The sequence below is a fragment of the Amblyraja radiata genome, chromosome 27 (assembly GCF_010909765.2).
Source record: "Amblyraja radiata isolate CabotCenter1 chromosome 27, sAmbRad1.1.pri, whole genome shotgun sequence".
In the NCBI taxonomy this organism is placed as follows: Eukaryota; Metazoa; Chordata; class Chondrichthyes; order Rajiformes; family Rajidae; genus Amblyraja; species Amblyraja radiata.
The window spans coordinates 19,000,958-19,021,913 of record NC_045982.1 but is presented as its reverse complement, the minus strand read 5'-3'; the positions used below and the strand labels follow the sequence as shown (position 1 = coordinate 19,021,913).

Genomic DNA, 20,956 nt, shown 5'->3' with positions numbered 1-20,956 from the left:
TATTCTTTTAACTAATATCAAGATATTCCTCTCTGAGCTCTCAATATCAAGAACTTCAACATAAAATAGTGTGTGATTGCGGAAATGTTATGATACATATCCACAAAACCTGACAGAGAAGGTTGAAGCATGTTATTTTAAGGGCAGGGGAGTTAGTAAAGGCCTGGTGAGTCTTAATTACTAACAAAATAACTCTCCGATATTGAAATTACCTTCCATGAACATGCTATCATTCCTTAAGATTTTAACCATGATTAGAGGTTTCAGAATATTTAAAAGATGATTTTCCATTGACTACCTTTTATTTAATCTGTCCCAATGCTATCTTCCTTGCCTCTCTTTATTTTGCTGCCTGTGATTTGAAATGACTTGTCTCTCGGACTCAGGTTTCATGATACTCTGACCTGCTTTATTAAAGAAGTACACAACCTGTTGACTGATCGCCTGGATCCCTTCCACGTGATGTCACGTTAGTCTACATAGAACATAGAATAGTACAGCACAGGAACAGGCTCTTCGGCCCACAATGTCTGTGCCGACCATGATGCCAAGATGAACTAATTTCAGCTGTCAGCATTTGATCCATATTCCCCCCAGTTCCTGCATGTCCATGTGAACCATCTAAAAGTATCTTAAAAGCCACGACAAATCTACCTCTACCACACTCCTGTTAGCGCGTTCCATGCACCCATCATTCTTTGTGCAAAATGCAAACCTGTCCCGCACATCTCCTTTAAACTTTGCCCTTCTCATCTTAAAGTTATGCTCTCTTGATTTTTACATCATAAGATCATGTGAGAGGGGTAGAATTAAGCCATTCGGCCCATCAAATCTACTCTGCCATTCAATCATGGCTGATCTAACTCTCCCTCTTAATCCCATTCTCCTGCCTTCTCCCCATAACCTCTGACAACCATACTAATCAAGAATCTATCTAACTCCACCTTAAATATATCCACTGACTTTGCCTCCACAGCCTTATGTGGCAAGGAATTTCACAGATTCAGCATCCTCTGACTAAAGAAATTCCTCTTCATCTCCTTCCTGAAAGAACGTCCTTTAATTCTGAGTATATGACCTCTACTAGACTCTCCCACTAGTGGAAGCATCCTCTCCACATCCACTCTATTCAAGCCTTTCACTATTCTGTGCGTTTCCACCCTGGGAGAAAGGTTTTGACTGTCAACCCTATCTGTGCCTCACATCAGTTTATGTACTTTTATCAGGTCTCCCCTCTATCTCTGACATTCCAAAGTAAACAATCCATGTTTGTTCAACTCCCTCTTGAAACTTATACACTTGAATCCAGGCATTATTCTGGTAAGCCTGTATGTTCTCCAAAGTTTCCATATTCTCCCTGTAATTGGCTGACCAAAACTGCACGCAATAATCCAAATGCATCATGACTTCCTGGCTCTTATACTCTTTGCCCCGATCAATGAAAGTAAGCATAACGTATGTGTTCTTTACCTCTCTATCTATATGTGTTGCCACTTTCAGTGGGCTATGGACTTGGACCATAAGATTCCTCTGTACATCAATGCTGTTAAGAGTCTTACCATTAATTGTATACGTTCCCCATATATTCGACTTCCTAAAGTGCAATATCTTACACTTGGTCGAATTAAACTCCATCTGCCATTTCTCAGCCCATGTCTGCAGCTGATCTATATCCTGCTGTCTACTTTGACTTCCTCATTCCAGCAATCTCCATGTCATCTGCAAACTTACCAACTAACCCATCTACATTTATATCCTTTGTGTCCTATGAATTCTTATCACAATGGGCCTACTATGAACACGAATATACTGTGGGCAATTCTAAGTGCCAAACTGTCCAATAAATCCATCAAGGATTAGTTTAGTTTAGCGCAGAAACAGCCACTTCGGCCCGAGACCGTGCCATCCAGTGATCCCCGTACACTAACAACATCCTACACACACCAGGGATCATTTATAATTTTACCAAAGCCAATTAACCTACAAACCTGTACATCTTTGGAGTGTGGGAGGAAACCGGAGAACCCGGTAAAAATCCACCCAGTTCACGGTGAGAATTTTCAAACTCCGTGTAGACAGCGTCAGTCGTCAGGATCGAACCTGGGTCTCTGATACAAGGATGTATGGTATTACTAGCCCCCCACTTCAGTTTACCTATTTTAACAATTTAAGTTTAGTAAAATAAAACACTGCTGGAAGTTTAGCTCCATAAATCTCATGTGGCAATATTAGGAACTGTTTTTACTTAATGACCCAGAAACAGAGCAGTTGTGATATCCTGGGCATTTTTTGATAATGTAGTACACTTCAGCCTGCATTTACTTCTAGGACTTGGTCCTCTCTCTCCCTAATCTATCTGTTCTCCTCATTTTGGGTACTAATGTCAGGTTACCATACCGTCCACTGGAAAGATCCATGGTATTTTAAATGTAGCTTATATTCTATACTCCAGTACTTTTTGTGTTTGTTTATATATTCTATGAGCTGTCTCCTGCATTTTTGAACACCCCGCTGTCAGAATCTTGTTCCAGCATTCACTGTCAGTTTTCAGTTCAATCTGGGAAAATAATTTGTCTTTAACTGGTTCGATCTGCAATGGTGTGCGGTTGTGTGCCGCCACCTAGAGGGATCAGTTGAAAGTGCGTAGACCGGGGATTTCAGTCTTGGTTAAATTGTCAGGAAGTGATTCTTAATTCCAATACTTTACCATTTAGAATCATACATCCATTTTCTAATTTCAATTTTTGCTCTTTGCACACAATTTGAAATGAAACAGCGAGCAAATCTGTAGTTAACTCTGGTGAAAATAAGCAACACTGATCTGTTTGGACAGAATCCAACCCCGGCATTTTACAAGACATTTCAGTATTGTAAGTGTACTTAAGGGTGGCAGTAATAACATAGCAATCATCTGCAAAGGTTATTTTAGGAAGTGTACAGATGAAATTGGCCCATTCAACTGACATTTTACTTGACACTTTCTCCACAGGCTGAGGCTGCTTTAACATGCTTGAGAAGGTCTGTTTCATCTTTCCTTTCCATACCCAGTGCAGGAGAAAAAATATTCCTCATTTACATCTCCTCTTTCAAGCCTAGGAAGGTGTCAAAGCCCTTTACAGTGGTCATCAATGTAATGTAGGGGAGTGGGGGAACCAATTGTGCGACACAGTGGCACAGCTGGTAGAGTTCCTGCCTCTCACCGCCAGAGTCCTGGGTTCGATCCTGACCTCGGGCGCTGTCTGTGTGAAGTTTGCACCTTCTCCCTGTGACCATGTGGGTTTCCTCTGGGGGCTCCGGTTTCCTCCCAAAGATATGTGGGAGGGATGGTTAATCGGCCTTCAGTAAATTGCCCCTAGTGTAAAGGTGGGATAAAATAGAACTAGTGTGAAAGGGCGATCGATGGTTGGCATGGACTCGGTGGGCCGAGAGGCCTGTTTACCTGGAGATAAACACAAAATGCTGGAGTTACTCAACGGGTCAGGCGACATCTCTGGAGAAAAGATGATATTTCGGGTCAAGGCCCTTATTCAGGCCCTTCAGGCCTGTTGCCCTAGTCTCTCTAAACTAAACTAAATAAACAAATTGGATGCAGGAATTTCTTTGTAAACACCAATGTGATAGACCAGAGAATCTGCTATTTTAGTTATGCTCGTTTGGGGATAAATAATGGCCAGGACACTGAGGATAACTCCTCTGCTTTTCTATTACATGGTGCTTTTAATGTTTTACATCTGTCAGAAAGCTGATGGAACAGCATTTAATAATTTAGTTGATAGATAACACCAACAACCACCAGGGGTTAGCAACAAGCCCTCGACGCTGCCCGGAGGTGTTAGCCTGATTTATCTTCTCAAACCTCTGGTGCCTTTCTGACTCAGCAGCAAGATCTATCCAATTCTGATTTATGTTTCTGTTATATAATACTTGCTTCCCAGGGCAGTTTGGGAAACAAGCATTGTTAACATCCACTGAATTTGCTGGAATGGAAAAGAGATGCTCACACAAAAGTTGGACAAAACTTCTGACAATGCTGCGCTTCCAATATGATCATCATTAATTTGCATTGAAATTGCATTCCAATAAACCATGTCTAGGACCCTCATCAAAGCTTTGTTACCTGATAAGAGTCAGGTTGGATTTGAGCTATGGAGTTTGTTGTCATAGAGAAGGATGGCTAATTTGCAGTTCAATAGAGGAGCAACAGCTAACAATCGCAGTGCACTATATTCTATACCTCCATACCTAAAGAGTGGAATTTGCTGATCCATCTGATTTCTCATTCTACCTCTGGACTAACCAATGAGTCCAAGAACATTCCGCTAAGAATATGAAAGTCTCACTAATTAATTTGAAGGATTGGAGACAGAAGGCTCGGAGAATGGTGATATATTTAGAAAGTTAAGACTGGGGGTGACATGAACAGGAAATTTCAGGCAGTGGCATCCTCCTATTAACTCGTGGATCAAATACCTGGGCATGGGTCATTACCACTGCTAAAGGGCCTGACCCACTGTATGAGGTAATCCAAGAGTTCTCCCGAGTTTACCCTGATTCGAACTCGGAGAATTACGGTAATAGCCGTTCTTAGGTACTCGGGGCTCTCGTGGACATTTTTCACACTGTTGAAAAAACTTCACGAGCTTACTGCATTTCCTGCCGTTAGCGTTACGAGCCGCTAAGAGATGTCCCTAGCTCCGACGTACCTGCTACGTACATTCTATGTACTTACCACGAGTTTGATTTTTTTTTAAACTCGGGAGTGCTCTTGAGTGAACTCGTATAGTGGGTCAGGCCCTTTCATTTGTATATTTTGACCATGTTTGAAGCCCGAATAACAAATGTGTTGCACAGTAATTTCTATCTGCCTACATTTGGTGACAATGTTTTGGCCAGCCACAGAGAAAGTTGGATAGGTTCAAGATCAGTTAAACTGAATGCCTATGCTACTACATTGATTTTATTTTTGCATGTAATGTCGTACAGCACAGAAACAGCCTTTGGCCCACCATGCCCATACTGACTGTTGCAGCCATTCATACCAATCCCATATTCCTGTGCAACATTTATATCCTCGTCTGTCTTAGTGATTCAAATGCTTGTCTAAATGTTTCTTAAATGTTATGAAACTATCTATCTTCACCACCACCTGAAGCAGCGCATTCTAGATTCCAACCACTCTCATTGTGAAAAATATGTCCCCTCAGATCCCTTCTAAACGTCTCACCTTCACTCTACGCACTCTTCTGGTAAAGTTACCCAACTTTGCTGCGAGATGCAGCTGTAGTTTGTTTCCTCGGCGTGTTACTCACGCTGCTCACTGAGCAAATCTTTGGATTACCGACCATGTTCAATGAGTTATACACCCCACTCCCACACACTGGCTAATAAAGTGTTGGCGACCAGTATAACTTCTACCCGAAAGCCCCCATGTTATCAGTGAAGAGTAACAAACAGCTGTCGAGTATTTATCCCCACATCAGAAAGTAACGCCAGCGAGTACTCGGAGCCATTCACAAACCGTCAGTCAGCATTAAGTTAACATAGAACATAGAAAAGTACAACACAGGAACAGACCCTTAGGTCCACAATGTCTATGCTGAACATGATGCCAAGATATCCATGTGCCTATCTAAAAGCATCTTAAGCGCCTGCTAAAAGTAACAAGATTGAATTTGAGAAATAGAGTACAATGCATGCTTCTACCATATTGCATTGATTGTGCAAGCAACTGAGGAAGGACTGTGTATGACACTGCCATTTGACAGTAACGTTAAACCTACATATTATGTCTAGAAGAGCAGGAGACATTTCCCGGTGCCCTTGGAAATAATGGTCCCCAAAGCAACACCACCAGAACAAATTAACTGCAGATTTATCTCATTGGGATTTATGTGCATTTTTGTTGCCATGCTTGCCTTTGAAATGATAGCGACAATGACAATATTACCAAAGCAGTTTATTGGCTGTAAAGTGCTTTGACCTATTCGGCTGATATGAAAGGCACTATATAAATGTAAAGTTTTACTGTTCCAAATTAATAACCTAGACAAATTAAAATGTTCGAAATAATTAACCACATCCGTAACATAAAATATTGTAATTCATTTCTAACCAGAAATAATTACGTGACATTGACTTTTGCCATTTGAACAAAGTTGCATGATAATGATCAATAGTCTCTTCTTACACTGTGCCTGATTCCCATTTTCTGTCGATATGCTGCAGATATGCCATCAGCCAATTTCTTCCCCGGTGCTGTTGCAATAAGTAATCTTTTGTTGTTAATATTTTTCTGCCTGCCCATATAGGTTCAGCTGCAAACACTGTTCCGATCCATATATATGTAGCCATTCCCATCTGCGAGGACAAACAGCAATGAACTACAGCCTGGATAACCTGCACCGGTCTAGTCTCCGCACTCCCTCCAAACTTCAAGCCAGGAGTCAGGGCTACGGTCGAATGCTCAACGCCAACAATCAGGTAAGATCAGGTATGACATTTTGCTTTTGACCATAACCCAGGCTGATGAGGTCCACGTCAATGGAGCTAACCAGCGGCCCTTCGAATGATAACCAACATAAAGGATAATGGAGATCCTGTTTAAACTGTTTGAAATACAAGCTGCCATAGGAGACTCAATGAAACTTCTTGTATTATTTTATTAACTCTGCATCTTTTCACCCCCAGGATCCAGTGGAGCATCCAATAAAAACAGGCAGTCCACTCCCTTCTGATTGAAGTTCAGCCTGTGGCTGTTTTTCAGGCATTTTGGTCATGTTGTCAGTCTGGTAATCATCGAATATAATATTGTGTCAATACTAAGCAGTCAGGGCAAAAACGGCCAGGCAGACTCAGGGTTGACAGTGCGGACAGTAAAAATGCATTGCTTAGTACAGTAAATGATCCATCTATCGGCAGCCAATTGATGTAGGTTACATTTATTTACCTGCCGCAAGTAACCTCAAAGCCTGAAAGTCTAAATGGAAGATGGGTTGACATAGTCAACTCCAACAGCATATGTGTAGTATCAACATGCAAACTGATTGAGTCTTAGTTCTGTGAGAGTCGGTGAGAGACCATTGTGAGGCACCAACAATGATCCTTTACCTTCAGTGAACTAACTGCTATGGATGCACCAGTTAGTTACTGTTCCAGTGGAGGTGACCTCTGTGAAGTGTTGAAGGAGCAAAGGTCAGTCTTCACAGGAGGGTGCCCTCGTTTACATTGGAAAAACAGACACAAAGTGTTGGACTAACTCACTGGGTCAGGCAGCACCTCTGTCGAACATGGATAGGTGATGTTTTGGGTCGGGACTCTTCTTCAGGCTGATTGTGGTGCGGGGAGGAAGTTGGAAGGGAGGTGGAGGTAGGACAAAGCCTAGCGAGTGATAGGTGGATACAGGTGGGGTAGTGGGGGGGTGGGGGAGTTACTGACAGGTGGTTGGACAAAGGCCAGCGATGAAAAGCCACAAAATGTGGGATAAATAAAGAAAAGGTGTGAATGGTGAAGCCAGAGGGTATATAAGGGGAAGGAGAGATGGGGAATGGGAAATGGGAAATGGGAGATGGGGAAGGGGAAGGGGAAGGGGAGATGAGGAAGGGGAGAGGGGTGTGAATCCAGGTGGGGAACATGGAAGAGAGAAGGGGGAAAAGTGGGTGGAGATGAAGGGGGAGGGGTTGTTTACAGGTTAGTTACCTAACATTGGAGAATCGATATTTATACTGTTAGGTTGTAAAATACCTAAATGGAATAGGAGGTGCAGTTCCCCCAGTCGTGCTTTAATCTGCATTATGTAGTGCACTGTGACAAATTCAATTATTATTTTCTTAATTCCAGCATTTAGAGTCACGTATACATTTTTCACGACAGAAGAACTTGCTCCTTAATTCATAAAAATCCTTCACCCTATTCTTTTAAGGAATGGATCGTAGGTCAGTAATAGAAGGGGAGGACATGGTGCATCCCCAACTGAGCTGCTGTCTCCTCCCAGTGTATATTGTTCTCTGTTTCAGATGCAAGATTGCTGGAGTGGTTGTAATTAATGACACCTTTTGCTTTCGGAACAGCAAACAGCTGGGAATATTGGGCTCATTTTTCAGCTGGTTATGAGCATGACCGTTGAATTTGATCTGTGGACAAGAAAGAATAATTATTTTCTCACTACCACAGCAGTGGATGCATTTGTGCTGAGCCCACTAATAATTCCTGTTGAAGGATGAACAAAGCAGCAACATGCTTTCATTTCCTCGTCGAATCTACCATCCGGACGTAGCTTTTTGAGACAGGTTAGCTTTACGAGGTTCAGGAACATTTTTTATTTTTATTTTATTTTTATTTTTTTATTAGAAGTAACAATAAGTTACAGTAATACACACCACATATATCTTATTACATTTGTTGTACCCCTTTTTTGAGCTTTAAGAAAGATAGAAATAAAAGAAGTAAGGAAAGTGAGAAACAGTCGTGATAGTGCAAGAAAATGTTGGGAAAAGAAAGCCCATTAGAAAGAGAGTTAGAGAAGAAAGTTAAGAAATAAACCCTAGAAAAGAAAGAAAGAAAGAGAAACAATCGCTCTATTATAAAAAACTGCGCAAAAAGGAATATACTAACCATATTTTTCATCCCCTGTTACCAGATCCTGGCACCATTTATTTTTTAAATTACTGTTGCACCTTATGCTTGTAGTAAGTAGAGGCTCAGGAACATATCGGGTGAAAGACGATATATCTAATTTTAAGTATTAAGTATTAAGTATTTACTTTGAATGTTTCTTTTGGTCTGCATGGACAGCAACACCAGGTGAATCCAGACTAAAGCTTAAAAGCCTTTGTTGCAAAAGCATCTCTAATTATGGGTTCTTTGAAAGTTCCAGGAACTATTTATATTTCAACCATCCATCAAGGAAAGTACATTGGAAGAATTTCACAGCCACAGCATAAGGACCTCAGCACAACCTGGAAATAATTAGTCATACTATTTTGGCAATCAGGGCAGCTCAATGAATTCCCCAGTTTGTACGATTCTCAATCAACCTGCATGGTCGGAGCAGCCAGCTGTTTCAGAGGAGTTTAAAAATAGACGTATATCAGGAAGACTTACTCAAATCAACAACTCAACCCAGTCAGGAAGACCAAACAACCCAATGGACAGATTTTCATCATGGAAGGAAATCACTTCTGAGTGACTTTTGTCCACGTCTCTCAAAACGTCCACGGTATAAACCGGCCATTTTCTTTCTTGTAAACATTTGATAAACTCTTTTATGAGGGCTTGACAGTTGTCTTTGACTCAAAATGGGCCAGGATTTGGCATTATAATTATTGAGATGACCCAGATTTTAGAGATAAGATGTTTGTGTGTAATCTGCTCTCCCACTAACTGCCCTCAAAATGTATTCACAAACTATGACTGGGAACTGGAACCTAGAGCACAGTATTGGTGAGAGTTGGAGGTGGGTATGGAATAAAAAACATTGAATACATTTTACAAAGGTAAGTGCCTGGGCGAAGAAGAGCAACTTGCAGCTTTGATGCATCAATTATTTAGTAGCAGCATTGTTAAAAGTTCAGCAAGATAAATCTAACCTGAAACAAATTTTCCTCCTTTAATAGGTAATGTGTTTACTTCATACAGATGGACGACGCTGATTTGAACAGGCAGTTCGAAGTGGTGTGTGAGTCAGTCTTTGGTGAAATGGAATCCCAGGCTGTGGAGGCTCTGGACCTGCCTGGCTGCTTTCGCATGCGAAGCCACAGCTATCTACGTGCCATTCAAGCTGGTTGCTCACAGGACGATGACTGCTTGTCTGTATTTTCCATGTCAGCACCCATGATGCCTACTTCAACTGTCAGTGCTATTAAACCCAGTACATGTAAGTACAGACATTGAGCATGATGGTCCAAACCAGCCTTTGCTAATTGAAGTGACTCCAGCCCATCCAATTCCACAGATCAATCCTTCAGACACATTTGGAGCTATTCATACTGGAAAGTGATACAGTGGCTATGAAAGTGGAGTTTGTCTTATACATTTCAATATTTATATGCAGTTTAAATAAGGTGCACAAGTTTCTTAAATAATTAGTCAACCTATGGGAGACCAATTTTTAAATAGGATTCCAGATGTAAATATAGGAATAATGTAGATTTTGCCTGACATAATTCATTAGTTTATAGCTTTCCTATTGCTCTTTTAAAAAAAAATGAAGTTGAACTTTCTCTATCAAACATTATTTTCAGCCAGTTTTATTTATTTGGATATGCTGGATATGGCACAGATCGACAACATTGCACTATCACTTCCCTGTAGCATTGACGGCAATAGAAGAAGATTACCACTGTTCTAAGAGCCTGCATCGCTACCTTTTATTCAGTTTCTACCAGTGTTTAGTTTAGTGATCAAAATATTTTCCACAAACTCATTCTTCTCAAAAGCAGTTCAGTGCAATTACATATCCCCCTTTGGTAAATGAGTTCCAACATTAAAACAACAATAAGATGTTTAATATGCCTTACTTTACACTCTATTCTGAATTCAGTCAAGCAGTCAAAAGTTGAGAAAGATTATATTCAACTAACACACTTGAGTCATTATACTGAGGAACCCAGTCATTTATTGTAGTTTATCAAATCCTGAAAGACAAAGGCTGGAGTTGGTACGGTTATGAGAAGGACAGATTGGATCAGACCTAAGTGCAAAGATCCATCTACTCAGTAGCCTGTCACAAGGCATGATAAATCCCTCATGGCTTTGCTGCCTTAACCTTGCATCTGGACAAAAATTTAATCTGGTCTAACTACAGGTCAAACTACAGATGAACTTTGGCAGACTCAATTCATTTCCTTCTCGTCATAACTCCTTCATAAAACGATTGGAACTCAGCTGATAATGATCTGTGGAGAGTTTACAAGGCCAACATTTTACACTACTGCAGTAAGCAGCGCTTTTTAAAGATGTTGCTGAAGAAGGTTATAGAGGATCTGCCCCATTTAACCTGGAAGTGGATTATCTATAGATTGGATGTCTGAAATAAGACCTGTTATTGAACAAACGTAAGCAGGAAAAACTCTATTTTTGAGGCAAGATTTTTTTTTGGCGAACCATTGACTGCACTTGATAAATTTCTAAAAAAAAATTCTTGAGTTTATCAGTGCTCTAAGACTTCAAAAATATTTGCCTTGAAAGTCCCTTTCAGCCCTAATCACCTGTATGTAAAGGTACACAAAATTGCTGGGGAAACTCAGCGGGTGCAGCAGCATCTATGGAGCGAAGGAAATAGGCGACGTTTCGGGCCGAAACCCTTCTTCAGACTGATGGGGGGTGGGGAAAGAAATAAGGAAAAAGGGAGGAGGAGGAGGAGCCCGAGGGTGGGCGGATGGGAGGGTGGGAGGAGACAGCTAGAGGGTTAAGGAAGGGGAGGAGACAGCACGGGCTAGCCAAATTGGGAGAATTCAATGTTAATGCCTTCGATATTCCAGCATCTGCAGTCCCCTTTTGAACACCTGTATGTAAAGACCTATTTTGTATGGAATGGAATGTAACTGCTCAGTCTTAGGGATGAATCTGGTTCCTCCAGATATCTGAAAGACACTTCACACTTTGAATCATACTTATGGAGATGTTTGTCTGTCAGATTTGCACTGAATCACGGTATTCACAGTACAATATTCATATAAAATGTCCAAGAGAAATCTGGCTGTATTCTTCCAAACCACATCCATTGCTGGACACACACAAACCAACGAGGATTTAATAGTGAAGATAGATACAAGATAGACACAGCGGACCAGGCAACATCTCTGGAGAAAAGGATACGTGATGTTTCGTGCCGAGACCCCGCTTCAGTTTTAATAGCACAGTATGCACTATAGGGTTGCTCCCTCATCAGACCCTGGCCCAGCGCAGAGAACCTTTACCTACTTAAGACATTTACTTACTGCCCTACTTTTATCCCTACCCCTCCTCTCTCCAACAACTGTAGTTTAGTTTAGAGCATACAACATTGAAAAAGGCCCTTCGGCCCACCAAGTCCACACATGGACCATCGATAGCCCATTCATACTACTTTCTCAATTAGCCCCCCCCCCCCCCCCCCCCCCCCCACACACTATGCACATTTTTTTTCAAATTTACCTACAAACCTGCACATCTTTGAGATGTGAGAGGAAACCAAAGCACATGCAGTTACTGGGAAAGTGTGCAAACTCCATACCGGCAGCACCCGATGTCAGGGGCGATCCCAGGACTCTGACACTGAGTCAGCAGCTCTACCAGCTGCGCCACTGTGCTACCCTTATTGTTCTAATCCTCACATCTCCCCACCATATCATCCAGCCAAGCTCTCTAGACTCACCTCTACTTAATCCCTCAAGCGTCTTTTACTAAACAGCACTGTGTAGAGACTGATTACCACACCTCGCAGGAGGTGCCAAGAAACCCCTAGAAAATGCTAATAGAATGCATGCATCTTAGAGGGAGGCTGAGGGCTTGTTATGAAGAGTTTAACACCCTCACAGCACATATAGAGAAAAATATAACAGAAAGAAACAAGGGCAAGTCCACAGATAGTAGGAATGATCTTTCTACCAGTAATTTTCCTTTTGATACTTTGACTGTTCTAAACAGTTTAGTCAACTTTAGGCACTTTTGGGCAGAGTAAGGTGATATTAGATGGTGTTGTGATAACCAAGCAATAACTTCTTATGATTGCATCTTCATAATCCAGCTAAATTTATTTTTCCATTAACTGCAGGTTAAGTGCAGAATAATGTAATTTGCATTGACTGTAATCTATGCTAACCTTAACTCCTGAGGATTGCAGTTCAGATCAACAGGGATCCAAAAAAAATGATGTCAACAGAAATATAGAATAAAGGCCTGGCTCTTTCTTTACCTTACATTTTGCTAAATGGAAATCCGAGAGCTTTTAAGCCATCAATTTCAACCTGTTTAACAGGGATAAAGAGTGAAATTCACAGGATTATCGGGGAATGATTTCATAAAGAAGTAAATGCAATCATGCAACATTGCTAATATCTATATAAACGCATATGTATACGCAACATTAGCAAATTCCACATTCCATTTTGCATTGCGATTAACTGGAGACAATGCACAGAGAATGTGAGTAATATTTTCCTGAAGCGTTCACCCTCAGCCACATGGGAACTGAATTGAATTGTTGCTTAAGTCTCTGAACAGCAATTTCCAGCAAAAGTTCCTCGCAATACTGCACTTGGCTTAAAATAGAACCCATCAAGACTATACCGAACTGTTGACAAGATCTCGGCTGCCAAGCTGGTTGGTGCGTCTGGAGATAGATTTTTCAATTAGAACGTAATCATAGGATAAGTAATTGTTGCTGTGGGAAATATTAATAGTTGCTCTGGGAACAGCTCTTTAGTTGTTTGTGTTTTGGATTATGATTGAAGGTAAAGGAGAGATCAGTAGGAACTGGCGGGTGTATGGAAGTTTCGAGATAGATCTTCCTGTTACCAGAAAGCCAAGGCTGAGAGGTAAATAAAATGCAAAGCCAACATTATAAATTGAAAGCATTTATTTCCCAATAAGCTGGATGTTTTATTTTACCCTTGCTGCTTGCTGGCAATAGCCACATTATTTTCATGATCATTGCATTTCATGACAGATATTATATGGCAAAAATGTTTGAAAATTTGAGAGCTTTACCAGAATATTTGCTTTCAGATTCAGGCTTCAGTATGGTCTGATGTTCATGGTGTCGCTGTCACCGATGTTGCCTGAGAGGAGTTTAATGAGGTAGTAAGGACATTTATTGTGCAACATCAGAAATCAATAGAGGCCTGACTCACTCTTTCTTTTGTTGGTCTCTGCTATAATCCATGAAGAATTGTTCTCAGCAGTCCACCTGATTGTCATGACAACATTCTTGGATTAATAACTAGCGGGACATTCTTTGCCGTTTTCCAAAGGAACCAATTAGATTCATTCAGTGCAGTTCTCAATTTAGTAAATGGAGCTACCATATGAAATTCATCTTTCAATCCTGCCCTTTGAATCTGAACCCTTTAAATCTGAATTTCTCTTTGATTTCAGCAGGATATGTGACTGAGTCAAAATGAATGTTAATAGTCAATGCAAGTCAAAGTCAAACCCAAATTTGCCTGATAATATTATGATCAAAGATACATTCTCCATTATTTAGAGCACACGCATTTATTTCTTTTTCCATCTTCTTCACATCTCATTCCTCTGATTTTGAAAGTATTGATTCATGTTGCAATCTCGTAGGAACAGGCGACTCTTATGTATAAGCCCAGAAGTAGTTTTGCCGGGGTGTAATTGATAAAAGGGAGCATCACAACTAAATCTTCTCTCTCCTGTCATTTTTCAGCATAACTTGCTCATTTTTTGGTTGCCATGAGAAGGTGGTAGTGGGTTTCTGCTATAGCACATTGTGCTTTTGATTAATACGACAAGAATGGCCTTGCCGATAACATGCGAGAGGATCAGGGCATCAACAAACACCTAGTGGCTCCACAGATGACAGGAAAATTGGAGAGCAAAATCAAGTCTGCTATTGAAAAATAAAACTCTCCCAACTCAAGTAAATGTGAATTAAATATGATCAGAGTGAATCAGCTGCAACTTTTGTGTAGTATTGTAGTCGGGAAAAGAGAATGGGCTCCAGAAATTCTGCATTGTCCGTGACGATATTCTAGAGCCATACACATTTCCTCTGCCCTCAATGCCTTCAACTTGCTTTCCCCTGCCTGCACCTCCACTCTTATCTTATGTTCTCTCCCCTCTCCGGGATGGCATCCAGTGTTTATTTTTACCCTCTGTAAAGTGTTGAGAAACATTGAAGGGCAAAGGAGACTGGCGCTCTAAAAGTGTTGATTTGTGAGATTTTACAATCTGAATTGATTTTATTTTTGTCCTGCACTCTTTTTTTACCCTTTGCCTTGACTTGCTGACACAGTGTGAAATTCATCCCATTCAGTGTTGCGTTCAAGAACAAGCAAGGGAGACAAACATCAGCAACAAATGCTGACTGTACATTGGCATTGGCAATACATTCCTGCTTTTTCCAATAATGTCCTGAATTGAATTGAAATGAATTGAATTGAAAGATAAAGCATGGCAAAAGGTCCACCCTCGCCGACCATCGATCATCCATTGACACTAGTTCTGTGTTGTCCCACTTTTGCATCCACTCCCTATGCATTAGGTGCAATTTACAGAGGCCAAGTAACCTATAAATCTGCCATCTTTGTTTTGTGGAAGGAAACCCATGCGGTCACAGAAAGATATGGAAACTCCAGATTGACAGCATCCGAGGTCAGGATCGAACTCAGGTCTCAGGCACTGTGAGGCAACGGCTTTACCAGCTGCATCACTGTGCCTGCTCAAATGGATAGGGGATTGGAAGCCAAAGAATGGGAATGGGAATCAGAAATGTAGCTATATCATGAAGTGAAGGTTTAGTCTGCAAGAAAAAATGTCCAATTTGGTGCAGACCTTAAAGCATCTGGACCGAATGATCAAAATATATCTGGACTGATGGCCCAGTAATGCTGCCTGATTCATTGGGTATGTCAAGCCTCCCCACTTAAGTAAGGATATATTTTCAATGGAGGGCATGTAATGGGTTCGCCACACCAATTTCTGGGAAGGCAGATATTATCTTCAAAGAGTAATTAAACAAACTGTGTCCATCCCCTCAAGCATAGGAAAATAAGTGACAATCAACATTCTTAAGGGGTGCGGGGATCATGTTTCTCCCTGCATGGAGTATCTGGAATTTCGGGGGTCACTGTTTCAATATGAAGGATCACCCTTTCAGGAATGAAATGAGAATTAATTTCTTCACCCAGAAGGTTGTAAAACTTCGAAACTTTCTTCTCAAGGGGAGCGTGGAGGCTAATTCACAGAGTATAGAAAATGAAATTGCTAGATTTTTGGATGTTAAGGGAACCAAAGGATTTAAGGTTAATAATTTGAGGTAAACGGTCAGCCATTTTATTAGTGAATGGGAGCAGGTAAAGGGGCTACATGGGCCGTGCCTGCTTCTTTGGTTTATAGACAATAGACAATAGACAATAGGTGCAGAAGTAGGCTATTCGGCCCTTTGAGCCAGCACCGCCCTCAATGTGATCATGGCTGATCATTCCCAATCAGTACCCCATTCCTGCCTTCTCCCCATATCCCCTGACTCCGTTATTTTAATGAGCCCTATCTAGCTCTCTCTTGAAAGCATTTAGTTTAGTTTAGTTTGAGATACAGCACACAAACAGACCCTTCTGCCCACCGAGTCCACACCAACCAGCGATCCCCGCACATTAACACTACCTGCCCTGCACACACTAGGGACAATTTTACACATTTACATCAAGCCAATAAACCTACATACCTATATGTCTTTAGAGTGTGGGAGGAAACCAAAGATCCTGGAGAAAACCCACGCAGGTCACAGGGAGAACATACAAAGTCCGTACAGACAAGCACCCATAACTTGGATCGAACCCCAGTCTGTGGCGTTGTAAGGCAGCAACTCTACCACTACGCCACCGGGCCACACTATTTCTGTTTCTTCTGTTTCATAAATTATTATGTTTCTCATACTGAGGAGGACTACTCATGTACATTGCCAGATTGAACCCATGGCACTGTACACTGCTAGGTTATATTGTGATGCGGTGGGCAAACATGGTCCTGAGTGTTTCAGGCTTCAGTATTCCTATAATAAGGAAACATATCTCCATTGTTGCATTTTCAGCCATTTTTGTGTCATTGTAAACAGTGTCATGCTAAATGTAAAACATTGATGTCCATCTTCTAATAAGCTTCTACCTTAAAACCCAATTCCAGCATTTACTTATAAGAAAGCTCCTCCAATTCCTCCACGAATGGCTACAAAACCAACTATTTCAGTGACAGCCCAGAGCAGCACAGAGTCAACCCAAGATGCATACTTGCAGAACGAGGTGAACCGGCCCACTTCCTGGTCAAAAGACATTAAATCCCAGTGCAATTCAACAGACAGTCTTGACAGTACCAAAGCACTGAATTTGGCCTTGGAATCCTTTGCCCCAAGTCGTTCTTCAATGAAGAGCTCTGAGGGAACTGGAATTAGTAAAGGCATCCTGAGTCGTGATGAACCAAAGTTACAGCCGCGCCAAAGGAAGTGGCGTTCATCTGTAGGGATACAGGTAAACACTTTCTTATCTCTTTAATTGAATGAGAATTGATACATTGCCTCATTTGGATTATTGTTTTATTGGAATGAATAAGTATGACCCACTTGATTTTCTCCCATCTTCTTGTTACTTTGGTGAGAGAGGACTGATGTCTGAAAGCCGGAACTGGGACAGGGGAAGGAGAAGAGGGAGTGTGAGTGGAAGTTTGAATATAGAAGGCCCTGGTTGGAACCTGAGAGGTAGAGGATACAGTCATGAGGTCGTACTTCAGCCCATTGGAGATGGAATCAGCTACCTTGTGGGAGCTTAGTATGAGGTCAGAACCTTAAGGTCATCAACAAATGGAGACTGACAGAAGTGAGCTTATCAAAGGAAGTATTACATGGGATCTTAATGGAGGCATATCTGATGAATACTCAGATCATACACAGGGTGATGGAATACATGACAATATTTCACAACAATGCAAAATGAGCTGGGTTTGGTCTTTATCGCCCTTTCTTCTGCAAAAATCCCAGTTCGTTTTTGTCCAATTGAATAAAATTGTGCTTTTTGTGATATATTTCCCAAATCAATATTTTTGCTAGTACTGTTTTTCTGTCTTTCAATAAACCTTCAAGGCGAAATTCCCTTTGCATGATCGATCATACCCTAAAATATGTTGAATGAGAGTTATTATGACACGTTATTTCACAGTTATCAACCTTTTTCTCAAAAACACATATGAAATATTATACGGGACAAATTCTACCGCAGTAAATTATTCACGTAGCTCTTTTAAAGTCAATTGACAAGGTTGTATTCAATATTCTACATTTAATTACTGCTGTGAAGCATATAAAACAACCTGTTTTAACTCCCCAACGTTTAACTTAATGCTATGTTGGAGCATGAACATGCGAGTATGCGAATGCCTATTGAGAACACACAAAGGGTGCTATGTTAATTAAACCTTCATTCTAAAGATAGAACTCAAAATCCTCTTCCAGCCAGTCACTCCTGATAATGTCACCAGTGTTGACCTTTCTAAGATTCCCTGAGTGAAGGTTCCTTGATTAAACGATTATGTACACAAATTGATGGGCAGTTTCCAATTTATTGCTGTGCCAACAAGGCATGGTTGAAATAAGGGCAGGAGAGCTTCATGGGCTGTCTTGTGTAGTCACTCCTCAACTCTTTACACTGTGGGGTTTTTTTTTTTAATTTTTTAATTTAATTCTTTATTTCGAACAGAATAAAAGAATAAAAAGCAAGTGTGAAACAGCATACAAAAAACAAAACAAGAATATTTATAAAGTGTCATAAACAATATTTATAAATAAATGAAATCGTATGTGTCCGAAAAGGAGCAGGAAGAAGCCAAAGCTTATTAATTCCCACCCCTTATTCAACTGCTTGTAATTATCTTATACAAATTTAGCAGCTATATGTACACCATATGTACACCAGCAGCTATATGTACACCAAATTATATACATTTATACACTAATCAAATATTTACAAAGCCATACAAAAAGAGAGAAAAAAATCGAGAATCGATTTGAATCGAGCTCATTAATCATAACCTCCACTCCTATCCATGGGCTGCATGCAAAGAACCAAATGAGCAAATATCCTATTGGCAGCTCCTCCCTTTCCACTCACACACTTTCTCAGGTATAGTATGATTTGAATGGACAGCACGGAAGATTTTTCATGGTAATTCAGTCATAAACAGTAATAAACCAATAACCCTCTCAATATCTTGGACACATCTGGGGAGGCATACCAGGACCTAACAGCAAATAATTGGCCCAGAACACCCTGATTACCTTTGACAAGAAGATAGATACAAAGTGCTAGAGTTATTCAGCGGATCAGGCAGCATCTCTCGAGAAAAGGGATAGGTAACGTTTCGGGTCAAGACCCTTCTTCAAACTGAGAATCACGGGAGAGGGAAACTAGAGCTATGAAAAGATACAAAGAACAAATGAATGAAAGGTATGCAAATCAGAGCCAGCAATGATGATCAAGGAAAGGTGGAGCCCACAATGGTCCATTGTTGGCTGTGGAGAAGGTGATAACGAGTGGATACAAACAGTGAAACTAAGCAGGACAACAGTGAAACTAGAAGGATGACAAGATTGGGGGAGGGCAAAGAGAGAGGGAAAGCAAGGGTTACTTGAAGTTAGAGAAATTGATATCATACTGCTGGGGTTGTAAGGCTGCCCAAGCATAATATGTATTGTTCCTCCAATTTGTGTTTAGCCTCACTCTGACGGTGGAGGAGGCCCAGGTCAGAAAGGTCAGTAGGGATGGGAGGGAAGTTAAAGTGTTTGGAAACTGGGAGATCTCGTAGGCCAAGGCAAACTGAGACTGAGGCAGGACTCGTGGTGGACCCTTGCCCACAGGCTATCACCTATTTGTTTTTAATATTTCTAATATTCAGAGACATTTAAAAATCATAAAAACAAATGAATAATTAAAAAATATTTGAAAAATGTTAAAAAATAAAAAATAAAATTGATTAAAGATGAAGTATAATGCTACGGGATAATTACGCATAAAGATAAATTAAAGATAAATAGATCCTCCTAATCTCCACATCACAATTTTGCATTAAAATTAATATGAATTCTGATTTTAATCCAAGATCATTGAAATGGATTGCAATAGCCTTTCCCCCATCCTAAGTCCTTTGTTTGCACTGCATTATTGAGTTTAAAGGATTGCAGAGCTGATGTTTATCGTTCTGCTGTTCAATGGCAATCATGCCTTGGTTCTCTTTGAATTATCACATGAGAGGATAACCCCAGCATTTCTAGACTCTCAGTCAGAATCCAGAGACAGAGCAGGGCAATCATCTAACCCAAGCTTGATGTGCTCATCTAGTGAGAAGGATAAACTTCCTGACTTGAGGCTTACCTACCAGGCAACAGTGGCACACCTACGAAGTGAGTCAGCCACAGCCAGAACAACCTGTCCTGTTGCCATTAGTCGATAATAATTACAAGTCGAAAGCTCGGATGATTTGGCACATGGTAACAGGGTTACTTACTGCAATGAACTCATTCTGTTAAAGAGGGCAATTTCCACCACATGTAGTTTGCATTCTGCAAACCAACTACTGCCAGAGCACGGGTGGGAGTTTTACAAAGACGTAGCCTTTCCCTCATCCAAAGTCCCCTGTATGCACTGCACTGTTGATTTTAAAGGATTGCATAGCTGATGATTATTGTTTTGCCGCTCAATAGCAATCATGCCTTAGTTCCCTTTGAATTGGTCACCTTCTTCCATGTCCAATAGATCCTGTGAGTAGAATAGAAAGTGCCGATATTGGCAATGATAATTTCATACACTCAGTGCAATTTTGCACAGTAGCAGCAATCCCCTCCTCTTTGAGTTAAAGATTCCTCCTTACCTTGTTGATTAACTTTGCTGAATATGTTCCCAGTGACTGGTTGTTTTCTTGTGTGACTGACTGCTTGTGTTTCGGATGAGTGTGAGACGCCACGGTGACTCCGTCGAGACTTCCACGGGTTACTTGAAAGTGTTTTAGGAAACCTACTTTCTATGTTTGTTCGAACGCGATGGCACAAGTCATATTGAATTGTTCGATTACATCACAAAATGTCATCGTATCAGTTAGACAGTGTGACAGCATGAAGCTGCCACACAGTAATTCTGACTGCTATCACATTTCTGCCAAAACAATGTCTATATGAAAGGAATATCGATCGTGGGACTACTCTCTTTAATATTTTGAAACAGTGAAGGTACTTTAGTTGGTTCGTGATATC

The 20,956-nt window shown here is 40.8% G+C and overlaps 1 protein-coding gene across 2 annotated transcripts in view; it reads left to right on the top strand.

Moving 5' to 3' along the window:
* Positions 1 to 20,956, top strand: part of dlgap3 (DLG associated protein 3) — a 390,319-nt gene that overhangs the window by 354,555 nt on the left and 14,808 nt on the right. Inside the window, exons 5-8 of one of the 2 annotated variants that reach the window (XM_033045362.1) lie at positions 6,309 to 6,480; positions 9,634 to 9,871; positions 13,431 to 13,514; positions 16,849 to 17,189. In XM_033045362.1, coding sequence (XP_032901253.1) covers positions 6,309 to 6,480; positions 9,634 to 9,871; positions 13,431 to 13,514; positions 16,849 to 17,189 — 835 coding nt within the window. The remainder of the gene's footprint in view (positions 1 to 6,308; positions 6,481 to 9,633; positions 9,872 to 13,430; positions 13,515 to 16,848; positions 17,190 to 20,956) is intronic. The other variant, XM_033045363.1, reaches the window with a different exon arrangement.